This window comes from Ornithorhynchus anatinus, chromosome 10, assembly GCF_004115215.2.
Source record: "Ornithorhynchus anatinus isolate Pmale09 chromosome 10, mOrnAna1.pri.v4, whole genome shotgun sequence".
In the NCBI taxonomy this organism is placed as follows: Eukaryota; Metazoa; Chordata; class Mammalia; order Monotremata; family Ornithorhynchidae; genus Ornithorhynchus; species Ornithorhynchus anatinus.
Window position 1 is genome coordinate 15,388,550 of NC_041737.1, and position 14,918 is coordinate 15,403,467.

The following is a 14,918-nucleotide window of genomic DNA, read 5'->3' on the forward strand; positions in this document are numbered from 1 at the left end:
TTCTCCATTCAATTCTTTTTCATTTTCTAACCTAATTTAGAAGATAATTATTCAAAGATTAAATATTCAGATGATTAAGATGGTCAACTATAGTCCAGTAAAATGGAATGCCTACCTTGTAACATTTTGTACTAATATCTTGTGAAAGTATTAAAGTCACCGTCTCTTATTGGTGTTGCAAAGAGAGCCCCTTTTCATTTGCATCTCTTCGGTGTTGATGGATTGCAGTGCTTAAACTTGGGGCGTTTTTGAAGATCTCTCCAAAGCAACTCCAGCTGGTGCAGAATGTAGTGTCCCATCTATAGGGTATCAACTTGTGTTCTTCAGTCTGTACTGGCTACCTCATAGTTTCTGATGCTACTCAAGGTGGCACTTTGACTTTTGAAGCCTCTATATGGTTTCAGTCCTTTTTGCCTTAGAGATTGGTCTTCTTATTCTCTAATAGAGAAGTCGAGATTAGTTAGGGATTTTGCGTGCATTCCCCAATTTTTGAGCCTCAAGGATTCGTGGGCATCTATGTGTGTCTGTTTTATGGCATGCCTGTTGTGGAAGGCCAAGCCTACATGCCTTTCATAATTTGGCTTGAGTCATAATTCATTATTTTTCTTCTCAGCCTTGTTTTTTTTCTGTTGCTTGATTTATGCAAAGTGATTAACTCCAAGATGATTTTTCCCAATTGTGATATTGTACTGTTTATAGCTGTCACAGGAAGCCCATAGTAAAAACAAATGTTATGAATTTTGTCTTTTAACCCCTCTTAATTTTGTAAAAAACGTTGTGCCCTAAGGAAAAGCATCCATTTCACTTTCCTGGTAAGAGTTATATGTACTTCATTGATCACCAATGCTGTCTTTCCCCCTCTATTTTTAGTATTCCGTGAAACTGGAGAAAGGCGACTACACCATTCGACTACAGATCCGTCATGAGCAAACCAGTGACCTGGATCGTCTTAAAGACCTGCCATTTATTATTTCTCATAGACTATCTACTACCTTAAGCTTAGATATTCACGAGACTCATAGTCTTGCACTGTTAGGAAAGAAAAAATCAAACAGCTTGACATTACCACCCAAACACAGTCAGCCGTTCTTTGTTACCACCCTACCAGATGACAAGTAAGTGATTTAGCCTAATAACCTTCAAAAATAAATTGCTTCCTACTTTCTACTCAGCAGCCTTCTAAAATTTCATAGTCTGCTCCGTAGGTGTGTCGAATAAATGTGAAAGTGAAATTTCTTGCGGGAGCTGGGGTGCTTCTCCCTCCACCCCCATCCCCGTAATCTTAGGGATGAGAGGACTGTTGCCATTTGAAGTGTGATCCTACTCTTTTCCTTGATTCGACTTATAAATGTTGTTCTTCCTCTTATTTTTTCTTTCTGATTGCCTCATTAGAATCCCAAAAGGGGCTGGACCAGGATGCTACCTTGCAGGATCCCTAACCCTGTCAAAGACAGAGCTTGGAAAGAAAGCTGTGAGTATCCATTTATTAAAATATAGTTTAAAATAATTTAAGTGTGGGTGTGTAGATATAATATTAAAAAATAATTCTCAGAAATTGACTTTCTCATTTTTATTAGTGAACTCAAGATACCGGCCTTAGAAATTTGTGTTCTATTAATTTTTCACCTAATCTCCTTACTTTACAGAACCATAGACATGCTTCATCAGATAGCAAAATGAATGCATTTCCGAAACTTTTCTGAAGTTCTGGTATATAATGATTATTAGGGAAAGGGGCCCATGCCAGTTCGCATAGTTGTGCTAATTGTTCTTGACCCTTAAATTAAAAGATGGTCTGTTTAGCTCTGTATAGGGTTCACACTATGTAGAGGTTATGAAGCACTGTCCTAGAACGTCTTTAGTATGCCTCTTTATACTAGGGGTTTGATCATTTCTAAACTTTTTGAATTTTTTGTGTCAGTCCAGCTAAGCCAATGCTTTTAGATTTATAGAAAATTTTTTAAATGAGGGGATTAAATCAATAACTACTCTATTTCTTTTTTTTCTTGCCTGAGCAGAAGCTTTTAGATCTTGACTTTTCGTGTGTTTATATACAATTCAATGAAAACATTCTGAATAAATCTATGAGCATTTAAAACTTTTGTAGAAAAACACCGTTACAAACGTGTTTTCTTCTTGCAGGTGTTAAGTGTTCAGCTTTTTGTACACATTGCACTGTAGTGATTGAGGATTTCTGTTATGCAGCACTTGCTTTTGATAAAGTCCTTTGAACAGTATCTGGCTATTAGAAATTGTCATAATGAAAATGTTGCACCAGTGAATTCCGTGCTTCTTCCAATAACTTCACATTGAGTTTTTTGAAAGTTATTTTTTGAAACAGTTAATTTAAGCTTTGATGTAGTGTTGGATTTTTATGCATTACTTTCATCCAATATCTAAATACTGAACGGGCAAATTCACCTTGCCTAGAATATTCTTCAGAATTTAGAGTAGTAAGATGCCTGACAGAATAGCTCTCTGTAGGGTGGACTTAGAAACAACTGTGATTAATGTGGCAGTGTTTCTGTAATTAAAAATGGTAACTTAAGTAATTTAGTTTGGGGTTCATATTTTTGTTTCCAGATTGTGTGCATAGTCCTCCTCCCTGTACAGAAACATAAAATGATGTAATACCTTGTTTTAAAATAAATTCATATCCTTCTAGTCAAATTTAGCTGTTAAGATTTAGTTTCTTACTTGATTCCTTAAAGCAAATAATGTGTAGTAATTCACTTTTAAAATACGTGTCATTGCTGATAGCTATTTTGTCAGTTTAGACCTTAGAAGTGAATGCTTTTGAAAAGGGGAGAATAACCTACAGTCCAAAACTTAAAAACATTTTTCACCTCATTCTTCAAATAAATTTGCCTTGGTAACTTCTGGAAACCTGCTAGGCTTCATTGGTTGGATATGTGCCTATTCATTCTATTTCATTCTGACCATTCCAAGGAAGGATTTCTTTTCTCCGTGAATTTAGAGGAAATGAGAGCAGAAACATGTGGTGGGGGCATTATTTGATCTCCTTTATGCCTTATAATCTATCAAGTGCTATAGACCTTTTTGCATAGGTAATTATTGTTCTTGGATTTATTTTGTAAGTTTTGTGAATTAAAAATCATCAGCCCATTGTAATAATCAACTCTTCTAAAAGCTTAACGGAATAGTGTACCCACCGATGTATTTAAATGCCTTTGTGATTTTTAAAAGTATAGTTGAATGCTTTGAGAAAACCATTTTGCCGTTGTCACTGACCTTACACTTTAGTAGTGCGTCATGTACAGGGGAAAGTAAATCACGCCAGTCATACAGTGGTGGTGTCTCCATCCTGTGTAGCTTATGCATGTTTTCTTACAGAATGTTGTTCTAACTCCCAGGGGCAGTCTGCAGCAAAACGCCAAGGAAAATTTAAAAAGGTACTGATTGTCAGTTCTTGAAAAATTTGTATTCAAATATTCTTTGCATCTTACTTAGAATCATTTTATTTCTTGTTAGCATTATAAACATTATAAAACTTTTTTAAAAATTCCCCCTCAGCTGCCTTCTCTTGAGTTTTGCATTCACTCTTGATTTTGAATAGGAAGGGGTCCTATAAAAGTCCTGTTCTTTATTTTTTACTTTATGTCCTACTTCCTAAATCTATTTTTTTTTTTAATTAGAATGGTCACTGCTCTTCTGAAATGCAATACTCTGTCCTTATAAAATGCATTTCTGAAGGGTACTAAAATAAGCAAGGAATGTAATTAATTGACGTTTGTTTTGTTCCAGTATTCAACATCCTGGGGGGTGATAAATCTTCCTTTTAAATTGGAAAACATGCCTAATGAGCATGTTGTTACCTTTTGAAATGAAATGGAATATGCCCCCTTCTTGGAAATCGGGACCCTGGAGGAGAAGCGTTGTTTTCCCGCACCTGGCGTGAGAACTCTAGGTGTGTCCTGGGCCAGGGTGGGACTTCCCCAGTGGGATTCTTTTCCTTCTCTGCCCGTCTTTCTCATTTACCCTCCTCCTGGCACTGAGGCAGAGGCAGGGAGTGGCCGTGGGACCCTGCACCCAGCAAAGCTGTAGCTGTTGCAGAGCAAATCTACCTCGGGGCGGGGATAGTGCCAGTGATGGAGAGGAGGAGCCTCTAGGCCCTCCAGTCGTGCTTCGGTCCCAGGGCTCGACTTGCCCTTCCCGGCTCTTCGTGGGCCGCTGCCCCACTCGTGCAATTCTGTTGCCTTTATCCCCACTATAGGAAGTTGAGGCTAAAGGAGGGTAAAATGGCGGGCAACTGTTAAATCCTGGCCATTCCACAGCCAGAAGAATTTACGAACTACCTCTACTCTGAAAGCGCTGCTGTGGTTCCTCCGAAACTAATGCGTAATAAAATAATCTCCTGGACTAGAAAAAATAAATAGTGGAGAATTGTATCCAAGTTGAGCTTGGAAAGTAACTTTATTCCTGATTCCAGTCCAAAACTTCCCCTTCTAAATACTAGAGCGAGGAATTAAACTCTAGAGATTTCGCTTCTGCGTGTCTGTATGTTATGTAATTATAATAGTAATATTTTCAGCTTGTCAATCTCCCAGTTACTTCCATAATTTAGCATGTTTCCTTTGGAACGTACCACCTTCCAGCTCCCTCGCCCCCAGATTCCGGTGCTGAGGGGTTTAGTGAACAATCATTTTTTGTTGGCTCTGTTGCCTCCTTAGCGATTTTCAACACTTGAGTCCTATTCCTTCTTGGCCTTCGTAACAATAATAATAATAATGGTATTTAAGTGCTTCCTTTGTGTCAAGTGCTGTTTTAAGCTCTGGGATAGGTACAGTCTAATTGAACGTAATCTGTCCCTCATGGACCTCACAGTCTAATAGAAGGGAGAATAGGTGTTTACCTCCCATTTTAGAGCTGTGGAAACAGTTTCAGAGAAGTTAGGTGACTTGCCCAAGGTCACAATGCAGGCACTTGGGCAGACCTGGGATTAGAACCCAGGTCCTCTGACTCAGGCCTATGCTCTTTCCAGTAACCGTGTCGCTTCCCATGTTTTCACGCCTAGGTCCAAGTATTTACCGTCAATATTTTTTACATTAATTGATGTTTCCCTCTAATAACCATGCTTACCCTTCTCTGCACCTTCTCAGGATATGGTATGTTCTTTTTACAATGTGGCAACCGTATTTGCAGATAATATTACAACTTTGGGGAGGCCAGTGTTTATAAAATGACAAAACCATAGTTTTTGTTGTGTTTTCTCTCCTCTTCCTGATGATGCCACTCAGTATTAAGCTAACATTCTGAATATTTTAAGGAAATAAAGAAAATCGGTATCCCATGCCAGTTCAAGGAGTTCAAAGCATACAGTAAACTTTGCAAAGCTGAAGGTAAAGGCAGCGTTGCCTTGAACTGTATTAGCAATTACGAGCCTATTTGCAGAAAGTACAATTTTGATTCGCAGATTATGTGGTTGGTTTTGTTTCTATCACCATTATAGTCTCACAACTGTTAAGCATCCTAGACTGAGTTATTTTAATTTTTAAATGAGGATTCAGTTTACATTTGAAAGGTTATAGGTTTCAGAATCTGTACTTCAGAATTTCTAAAGACTTTGATTTTGGATTAGTCTTATTTATAGTTTTTTTCTGTGGTATCCATTAAGTGCTTCGTACATTCATTCAATCATATGTATTGAGCACTTACTGTGCGCAGAGCCCTGTACCGAGCGCTTGGAAAGTACAGTTCGGCGACAAAGAGACAATCCCCGCCCGCAGCGGGCTGACAGCCTAGAAGGTGGGGACACAGACATCCGAAACAGTCCAGGCACTGTTGAGAGTGCCGGGCTAAACAAAGTAGTCAGGTTGGACACAGTCCATGTCCCTCACAGGGATCACAGACCTGATCCCCATTGTACAGATGTGGTAACTGAGGCCCAAAGAAGTTAAGCAACTTTTTCCCCGGGTCACACAGCAGATGAGTGGCAGGCGGGATTAGAATCCACATCCTTCTGAGTCCCAAACCCGTGCTCTGTCCACGAGGCCATGCTACTTCTCAAAATATTCTGGTTCTAAAATATTTTATGGAAACACATAGTGGACTCCACTGTCCTGTATTTGAGAGTGGACTAAGCATCCTAGATCTGAAAAGGAGTGCATATCTTTCTGCTACGTGCTCCCCTCCAGCCAAGACTCTCTCTCAATGCAGAGTATACTCTTACGCGTAGATCATTATGTGAAGATAAAGGCTATAAAACCCATCAAGAATGTCAGGAGACTCATACCTCTTCCTTGTCCCAGCTCAGCACTCATTTAGGTAATAGGAACGTCCTTAAAATGTATTTCTTGGTTTGTTCTCTGGATATACAGAAAATAGACCTCAACAAAATTCTGAAGAGGAATAGTTCTCGATCATACTAAAAATGTTTGTTTTGAAAATAAATTTGTGGATAGGAATGCAAGTAGAAAATGTTGGGTCTCTTATACCAAATTTTGTCAGGGTTTTCGTTCAGGGAGAAATTTGTGTAATTGTTCTTTTGTTTCCCGTAAAATATTATTTTAGTGAATCCTACAGTATTGTTATTGTATAATACAATCTACTTTACTTTTACGGTATTTGATAAGTGCTCACCATGTGCCAGGCACTGTTCTGATCTCTAGAGTAGATTCAAAGTAATCAGGTTGGACACAGTTCATGTCCCATATGGGGCTCACAGGCTTAAGCCCCATTTTACAGATGAGGTAACTGAGGCAAAGAGAGGAGAAGTGACCAGACAGCAGGGAAATGGCAGAGCCAGGGTTAGAATCCAGAGCCTTCTTCTCTATCCACTAGGCCACCTTGCATCCGTTGTGCCCTTCTGAATGACTTCTTACCGTAATAACCATTTTTTCAGAAGCAAAATACTGTAGTAAAACTAATTCTCGTCACTCCAGGTCCATTTTGGGAAAGGACAGGGCTCAGATTAGTTCATTTATGTGTCTGAGGTAAATCCTTTCTTCAGTGTTAATATCATCTAACCTTCCCTAATTCACTGTTCCTAAATAAGAGGCATCAATAGACTGTGTAATGAAGACACAGTTATTGTCTCAGCGTTTATAGGCATTTTTGTATTGGTAAATTATTTCAGCAGACAATTGCTTCCTTTTAAAAATTAAAGTAATAGAAAGAAGAGGCCAATTTTTATGCTGTACATGAAAAATATTCAATAATGGGTTGTAAATAAAATACAGTCTGTTTTACTCTCAACAAAAATTTTGGGGATAATTTTATGGTGGTGGAAAGAATCAGATCGCATAATCTGTTAATCTTGGCTCTGTTCCAGCATTTAGCATAGTGCTTAGCAAAGTTAATAAGCACTTAATAAATACCATAATAAATACTATTTTGTTTTAGTACAAGTACCACTTGGAACTAGAATTAGAATTACTAAACCTACACTTTGAAAATTTGATTTTCTTTTACTAAAGGAATTTTATCTTATTGCCAAGGAAGTGAATAGAGAACAAATTTTTAAAGTTTTTAAAAATTATCATTCAAAGGAGGTGACTTTGAGGTTTGTTTTAAAACTTTGGGATTTTATTTTAGCATTCATTTTTACGATGGCAAACTTTTTCGCACTATTACTTATAAAGGTTGCCAATTAGCTAAATGAATGCTTGATGTCACAGTTGCCCGTTGACATATATATTCTTATTTCAACAATAATGATTAATTTGGGATTTGGGGTTTAAACGTGAATCTCAACGCTATCCGTATCTTGATTGGGAGGAGAAAGTTATATTTTAAAGCAAGAGGAATGATGACAGTCACAAGATCTCAGTACAGAGTCTAGTTACCCAAGGAAACTCTAGATTCCTTCCAGAATAAGGGCAATGTTCCCCTGAGAAAATATTGGTGATGTTTTATAATAACCAAAATTTCCAGAGATCGCATTCCAAAGTAAATGGTATCAATTTACTGTGTATGTGCTAGATTGACTTGATTGACCAGGGCAAGATATCTAGGATTTGGTGTGTAAATATTGTGAAGTATAGGACTGATCAGAATAGCAGAGAGTGAGTTTCTGTATCATTGAGCTGCAGTGGGAAAAAATATGTATTAATAATAGGTGATGGACCTGTAAAAGATGTATTAACCCTCACCATTACCAAAGTTCTCTACTAACAGAGAATTGGAACATTTTTGAGATATCACGCTACACAGCGAACTGGGTTTAGGACCCACCATTCCTAGAATTAACCCAATCTTTTGCTGGACTCCAGTGTGAGACACCATCAGCTGCTGTGATTTTGCCACCTAGGTGTTGTACAATTTTATGCTCTTAAAGCTGAACACGGCTCAACTAGCCACACACAGCTAACTACGCTTGACTGCACTATTTAACCTGACATTCTCCCCCAGGATTATACCTTGTGGAAAGGGGAATCCTAAATTGGATTAGTGGAAGGATTAGACTGCCTTATCGTCTCTTCCTTCTTGTAGGATTCGTGAGGGGTGCTTCCTTGCCTTAAAGAAAGAGACTGGACCTGAATGAATGCAAAGTTATAACGTGTTCAGTAGACTATATTTCAAAAGGGTTTGTACTTCACCATTTGATTTCCTAGCATTCTGCTTCCGTCACCCAAGAGAAGGTGATTTAATCATTCGGTATTCACGTATTCCAGTTGAGCACCTGCTGAGGACAGAACACTGTTCCAGAGTTTGAAGGGTGTACAGAAGATGAAGGAATCGAGAACATGTTTATTAGATATACGGATAAAGCAAGATTGGCAGTGTTGTCCACGCTTTAGAAGGCGGGGATCAAAATCCAAGTGATTCAGATCAGGGGGATAAAGGTCCCTGAGGAAACCACAAAATTAGGTAAAGGAAAGACAGTTTCCGAGCCAAGTCCAGTAGAAAAGGGCTAGAGCCTTAGTACAGCAGAAGCCAATTGATTCAGCAGTGTAGTGTTATTATTTCAGAGGCCAGTGGTCCTGGGCCCTTCAACAATCAGTCAGTATTTATTGAGTGCCTATTATGTGCAGAGCACTGTATTAAGTGTTTGGGGGATTACAGTACAAAAGTACAACAGACACATTCCCTGCCCACAATGAACTTACAGTCTAAAGGAATGAAAAGGAATGAGTTTACAACCTAGAGGGGAAGTAGTCGTTTGGCTGTAGTCTGCAGTCGATTGACAGTTCAGGGGACCATCATCTTCAGTTATGTTCATCTTGCTTTAAAATGTATTAAAAATAAATTGGAAAGAGTCCTGGAAATGGATTCTCTAAGCAAAGGTTAAAGAAATTGGGACCCTCTAGGGAAGCAGCATGGCCCAGTGGAAAGAACACGGGCTTGGAAGTCAGAGGACCTGGGTTCTAAACCTGGTTCCACCAATTAACTGCTGGGTGTCCTTGGGCAAGTCTCTTAACTTCTCTGTGCCTCAGTTCCCCCATCTGCAAAATGGGGATTCGACACCCATTTCTCCCTCCTACTTAGACTGTGAGCCCCACGTGGGTCCTGCTTATCTCGTACCTACCCCAGCACTTAGTACAATGCTTGGTACATAATAAGCGCTTACCATATACGGCAATCATTATGATTTAGAGCAGAGAAGAGAAGGTTTGGGTGGCTTCATAACTAAGTTCTTCAAGTGCGTGCAGGGTTTTCATAGGATAATGACCAATTTTTAATGCTGACTGAGGACTCTAGGTATTTCAACTGAAATGGCTTGGAATTAAAGCCGAACAGATGTTGTTTGACAAGAAAATATTTCTTAATTGACTGAGGTATAAAAACCTGTAATGAGCGCTTTAGCAGAGTCTGTAGTCCCCTCCTTTGCAGATATTTAAGAACAGACCTCAGATTGTCCTGGAGGATGGGACTGAATTAGGGCATGAAGCTTCTTCCAGATCTTTATTTTTATGATTTTGTGACTTAAGGACAAGAAGAGTGGCAACTGTGGGGATGTTGTCACTTTTGACCATGATGGTGGAAGTGGGGAAATGTTGAAAGTTTGGAAGGGAAGAAAATGAGCCCAGTTTTCTGCATATATACCTCAGGTTAATATAAACTGTCTTTGACTCCCTGGTTTTCTGCTGCCTGGCTTTCCCACAAAAGAATAGCAGGAAATAAATTAATGTGAAATAAATTCTTTTGTTCTTATCATTTTCAGGGTAAAGTACTGGGAGGAGATTGGGTGTGGGTTTTTGTTTGTTTGCTTTTATTTCCTTCCTAATTATGTAACTTGGACAGTATCTCAGAGATGCCAAAGAAAGCCTGAAAGGGATGTTAAATACTTTTGGCTTTAGTATGAACTGTCTTTGGTACTGATGTTTCAAGAAGAGTGTTGTGTCTTCTGGAGAGCACCAAATCTTCATCGGTAATGCTGACTAATATAAGACGTCAATATCCTAAACGAGGCAATACTAAGTATTCATTTTTGCTGAAATTTTGATTTTAATTTACGTAAAATCTTAGCTCTGTTTTAAGACTATACGTGCCAATGCCTTTGCATTCTATTACCCTTTCGTAAAACGTTTTAATTTTGAATAATCAAAATTAAGACTGACATTTTATGATTTGTTGGCAGTTTGGGATATGAGAACCATTAAGTCAGTAAATTAGAAAAGGAAACGACGGCTCTATGGATCACACCGATTGCCCATCTAACCCAGTTTTCCACCTCCAGAAGTGGCAATAAGGTGCTGGAAGGTTGCTTTCCACAGCATCCATCTCTGCTCTCCATCCACTGAAGGGTTTAGGACAAAATACTGAGTTTGTGATGTAGTCTATTTTAACCACGCCTTTTTTCTTATTTCTTTATGAACAACCGTAGCCGTAGATGACCCTCCGTAGGTTACTATGGCCCAAAATTCTTCTGCGAGCCTGTTCAAATTAATATGTGATTTTTTTTTCAGCACATTTATTAGTAGCTATGTGTATTCTGGCACAGTTTTAACTGCCAGTATTTTATTCGGTAATTCTTATTTACCCGTGAGGGAAATGAAAATGATTTGGATAGCGTAGTTTTATCCCCAGTCCTAAATTATCATAATTCCACCTTAATTAGATTGCCTTGAACCGAGATTTGAACTAGTGCCACGTGGCTCAGGAGAATCTTCCAGGCCTCCCGGCAGACAGGGAGTGAGGTGGGTAGACGGTGACTTGCCCTCGTGAGCTTCCGAGCCAGTGGCAAGAAGAGCCTCTGGCCTGACACTAGAACTCGGGTAGGATAAGGAAAACTGATCACAGTAATAACTGCACAACAGTGAGCACAGAAATGGTTGGTTTCCTCTTCCTTTCCCCTTAGTATCCTCTCACCCTACTTGCCCCCTACTCCGTTCTTCCCTTCCTCAGTCTTTTCCTCCACCCCTCCTCCACCTCTAGGTACCTCAACCCAAGGGCCCCTTTAAGTCAAAGAAAAATTGACATCCCTATATTCAGTCATTTAGGTTCTGCGTCACTTTGTACAGTTATTGGGTGGTCAGTATATTTTTTAAGAGATTAAACACAATTTTGGCAAGATGTCTAAGTTTTATATATTCGGCTTCCTCTCGTACAGGATGTAATCCCTGTTCATTACTACCTAATTCCGGCACCAACGAAATCAAAGAATGGCAGCAAGGACAAAGAAAAGGATTCAGAAAAAGAAAAGGATATAAAGGAAGAGTTTGCCGAAGCCTTGAGAGATCTGAAAATACAGTGGATGACAAAGTAAGTTTCAGACACTAAGATCACTGATGGTATTTGGGAGATTATTTTTCAGAGTACTCATTATTTTTAATACGTTACTGTCGTTATTTTATTCGTTAAGTGCTTCCTGTGTGACATGCACTGTTCTAAATGCTGGGATGGGTACAAGTTAACCAGGTTGAACACAGTCCCTGTCCCGCATGGGATCAGTCCAACTAGGAGGGGGAGAAGGCATTGAGGGAGTACTGTCCTAAATGTTTAAAAATGTACAGGAGAAATGAGACGTAATTCCTGCCCTCAAGGAATTCCCAGCCCTACTAGGAGATTTGGAAATTTACATCCTTTATATTTCATTTGACATATTCCGATATTGGAGAAGAAAGGAGTTCAAATAGTAGAGTGAGGTGACGCTTGGGCAACCTAATCTCTCTTTTTTATCAAATCAGTTGTGTTCGTTGCACATTTTCTACATGCAGAACACTGTATTATGTGCCTCGGAGGGTATGATAGATGACTACTATGATATTTGCCCCTCATATCCACTTTTGAAAGTCTTTAAGAGCATTCTGTACTGTTCTTCCGCCACAGGGCAAAAGGTTTTGAAGCTCCAGGATAAAGCAGTATATTTTAAAAGTGCCCCTGTAGATAGTTTAAACCTGAACTAGAAAAGCGTTGTCAAACGTGCTATTGAAGAAATGAACCGGCAGCCTGTGTTCCTTCTATTCGTAGGTTGGATTCTAGCGATACGTATAATGAATTGAAAGAAGCCTTTCCCAACCACCTTCCTTTGTACGTTGCACGCCTTCATCAGCTGGACTCTGAAAAGGTTGTCAGTCTAATTTTAAATATGAGTATTGTTTCCTTCCTATTTATTTTCCTCGTTTGATGATTTCGATGGAGAAACTAGGGCCTGTCTTCTATTTTCCCTGCTACATCTGTTGGTTCTGGAATCCTACTATGACCGGTGAAAGCAGTTCATACCTAAGCCGTACGTTTCGATTCGGAACTGCCTGTGAAAGCTCCCTCTTGGTCCAAGCGTAAGAGATCGGACAGTGGCAGGTGGCAAGTGGGAAGGGGCTTGTTTCCAGGATACCTTGCCGTAGCTAATTGGAAACCAGCACGGGATCCCGGATAGATGGCGAAAGGTGGGCTTGTGAGCCTCGGGCGTGGTTTGGAAAAGAATATGGTTTGTACGTTTAAGGATGGCACAGTATGGATCTCCTCAGACACTGCTGCCCCGTCATTTGTCGCACCCCAGCTTTCTTTAGCTGTGTATTTTTCCTTTGGTCCCTAATCTTAGGGATTTATTGTTGCCTAGAGGTTTGTGATGATAAAGTGATTTTGTTTTATTGATTAGTTGTGTTTCCTAGCCTGTATTTTGAGGGGTTTGTGGCATTCTTTTTGAGAACGTGTTTAATCCTGTTGTTGTATTCACTCACCTCTCCCTCTCTTCTCCCCCCGACCAGGAGCGCATGAAGAGACTCAGTGAGATTGTTGAAGCGGCAAATACTGTTATTTCCCAGATAGATCAAACAGCGCTAGCAGTTTATCTTGCAATGAAGAGTGACCCCAGGCCCGATGCTGCTACTATAAAAAAGTACCTAACCAGTAAATACTCATTCTTGCATCTCATTTCTTAGTGATGATTTTTCGATTAGGGATAAATCATCTGCAGGAACGTGTAGTGTAAGAAGATAACTTTCGAATGCTATTTCTGTAGCGGCCTCTTTGTGCTGGATTGTTTCGAAATCTACCTTAATTATCATCTTAATCGTTATGAGTATTGGAGAAGGTTGAGTATTGGAGAAGGTTCTGTTTTTGAACCAAGTCTCAGAGGCAGAGTAAAGTGTCCTAAGTGTGTGGGGGGGGAGGGGGGTGTTTCTTGGGAAATTATGAGCTTTGAAAAACTTGAAATTAACTTTCAGCTCAGGCTTTTAACCTTTAGAAAGCGTCAACTTGCTGATCGTTCCCTTGCCCTTGAGTCTGTACCCTTTAAGCACTTGATATTCACCCGGCCCTCGGCCCCACAGCGCTTACACACGTATCCAGAATTTATTTTATTGTCTCTCTTCCCCTATAGACTGTAAACTCCTGGTGGGCAGGGAACATGTTTAACAACTCTGCTGAACTCTCCCAAGTGCTAACTTAGTACAATGCACTGCACCCAGTAAGTGCTCAGTAAATACCACTGATTTTATTGGCTCCCTGTTTTTAGGACTCTTAAGTTCATTACGAGCAGGGAATGTGTCAGCCGACTGTGTTCTGTTGTACTCTGCCTGATGCTTACTACAGTGCTGTGCACGTAGTAAGCGCTCAGTACTGATGATAACGATGATGATGACTGAACCACCTCGTACACCAGGTTTATCACATATGTATATAGAATTACGATTAATATTTAAATGCCCGCCACCAGCGTTTTGACTGTGCATGTGCTAAAGCGAAGATTTGCAGTTTTAAAATAGAGATTCCATGTTGTAGCAGCAGTAGGGAAAGCCACTGGAAAAAAAAGATTTCATGATAAGCACTTTGCAGTTGCTTAAAAAAAAAAAAAATACCTTCGGTGCTCCAGAACTGGAAGCAGGGTGCTGTTGTAAGAAATTCCGGGAAGAGTTAAGGGACCAAGTGGCAGGATTGGTAGAACAATAGCTGGCTTACCAAAGAAACTCCAATGCAGATAAAACCCAGTCAGTATAGAAAAGGTCAAAGGAGAAGAAAAGATAGGGGAACGATTGCTTTGGGAAAGACAGGACAGGCAAAATAAGGGTGGTAAATAGCCACGATATTATAGAATATACAGTCCATGAAAAGAACTGGTGTTTCTACTAGTTTTATATATGGGGGGGGATAATATATATGTGTATACACACACATAAATATAGTATTTCAATCAATAGTATTTATTGAGCACTCTCTGTGGGCAGAGCACTGTACTGAGTTCTTGGGAGAGCACAGTACAGTAGAATTAGTAGAATGTTTCTTGCCCAGGAGGAGTGTATGATCTAGAGGAGGAGCCTACAAAGTAGCCACAGAACCCACCCCCATGCCCGCGGTCCCAAATTCCACCCAGTTTCGTCCCTAAGACGTTCCAGGCGATGGCCACAGTCACACGCCGTGTGCCCAAGGGTCCTAATGCCTCAAGTAATCTAATCCCTTATTTATAATTAACATTTTAATTTTGCTTAAATTATTTGGTAGTTTCATATTTTGCTATTCTTCTGCCTTACTGATATTAAGCAGCAAACTGGCAGTTTTACCATAGGTGACAGATTGTG

At 39.7% G+C, this 14,918-nt stretch overlaps 1 protein-coding gene across 3 annotated transcripts in view; it reads left to right on the forward strand.

Annotated features, from left to right (window-relative positions):
• Nucleotides 1-14,918, forward strand: part of TPP2 (tripeptidyl peptidase 2) — a 66,049-nt gene that overhangs the window by 44,575 nt on the left and 6,556 nt on the right. The window contains exons 22-27 of one of the 3 annotated variants that reach the window (XM_029072967.1): nt 871-1,115; nt 1,393-1,471; nt 3,375-3,413; nt 11,513-11,664; nt 12,373-12,469; nt 13,110-13,240. In XM_029072967.1, the coding sequence (XP_028928800.1) occupies nt 871-1,115; nt 1,393-1,471; nt 3,375-3,413; nt 11,513-11,664; nt 12,373-12,469; nt 13,110-13,240 (743 nt within the window). Of the gene's footprint in view, nt 1-870; nt 1,116-1,392; nt 1,472-3,374; nt 3,414-11,512; nt 11,665-12,372; nt 12,470-13,109; nt 13,252-14,918 lie in introns of all 3 variants that reach the window. The other 2 variants (XM_029072969.1, XM_029072968.1) reach the window with 2 other exon arrangements.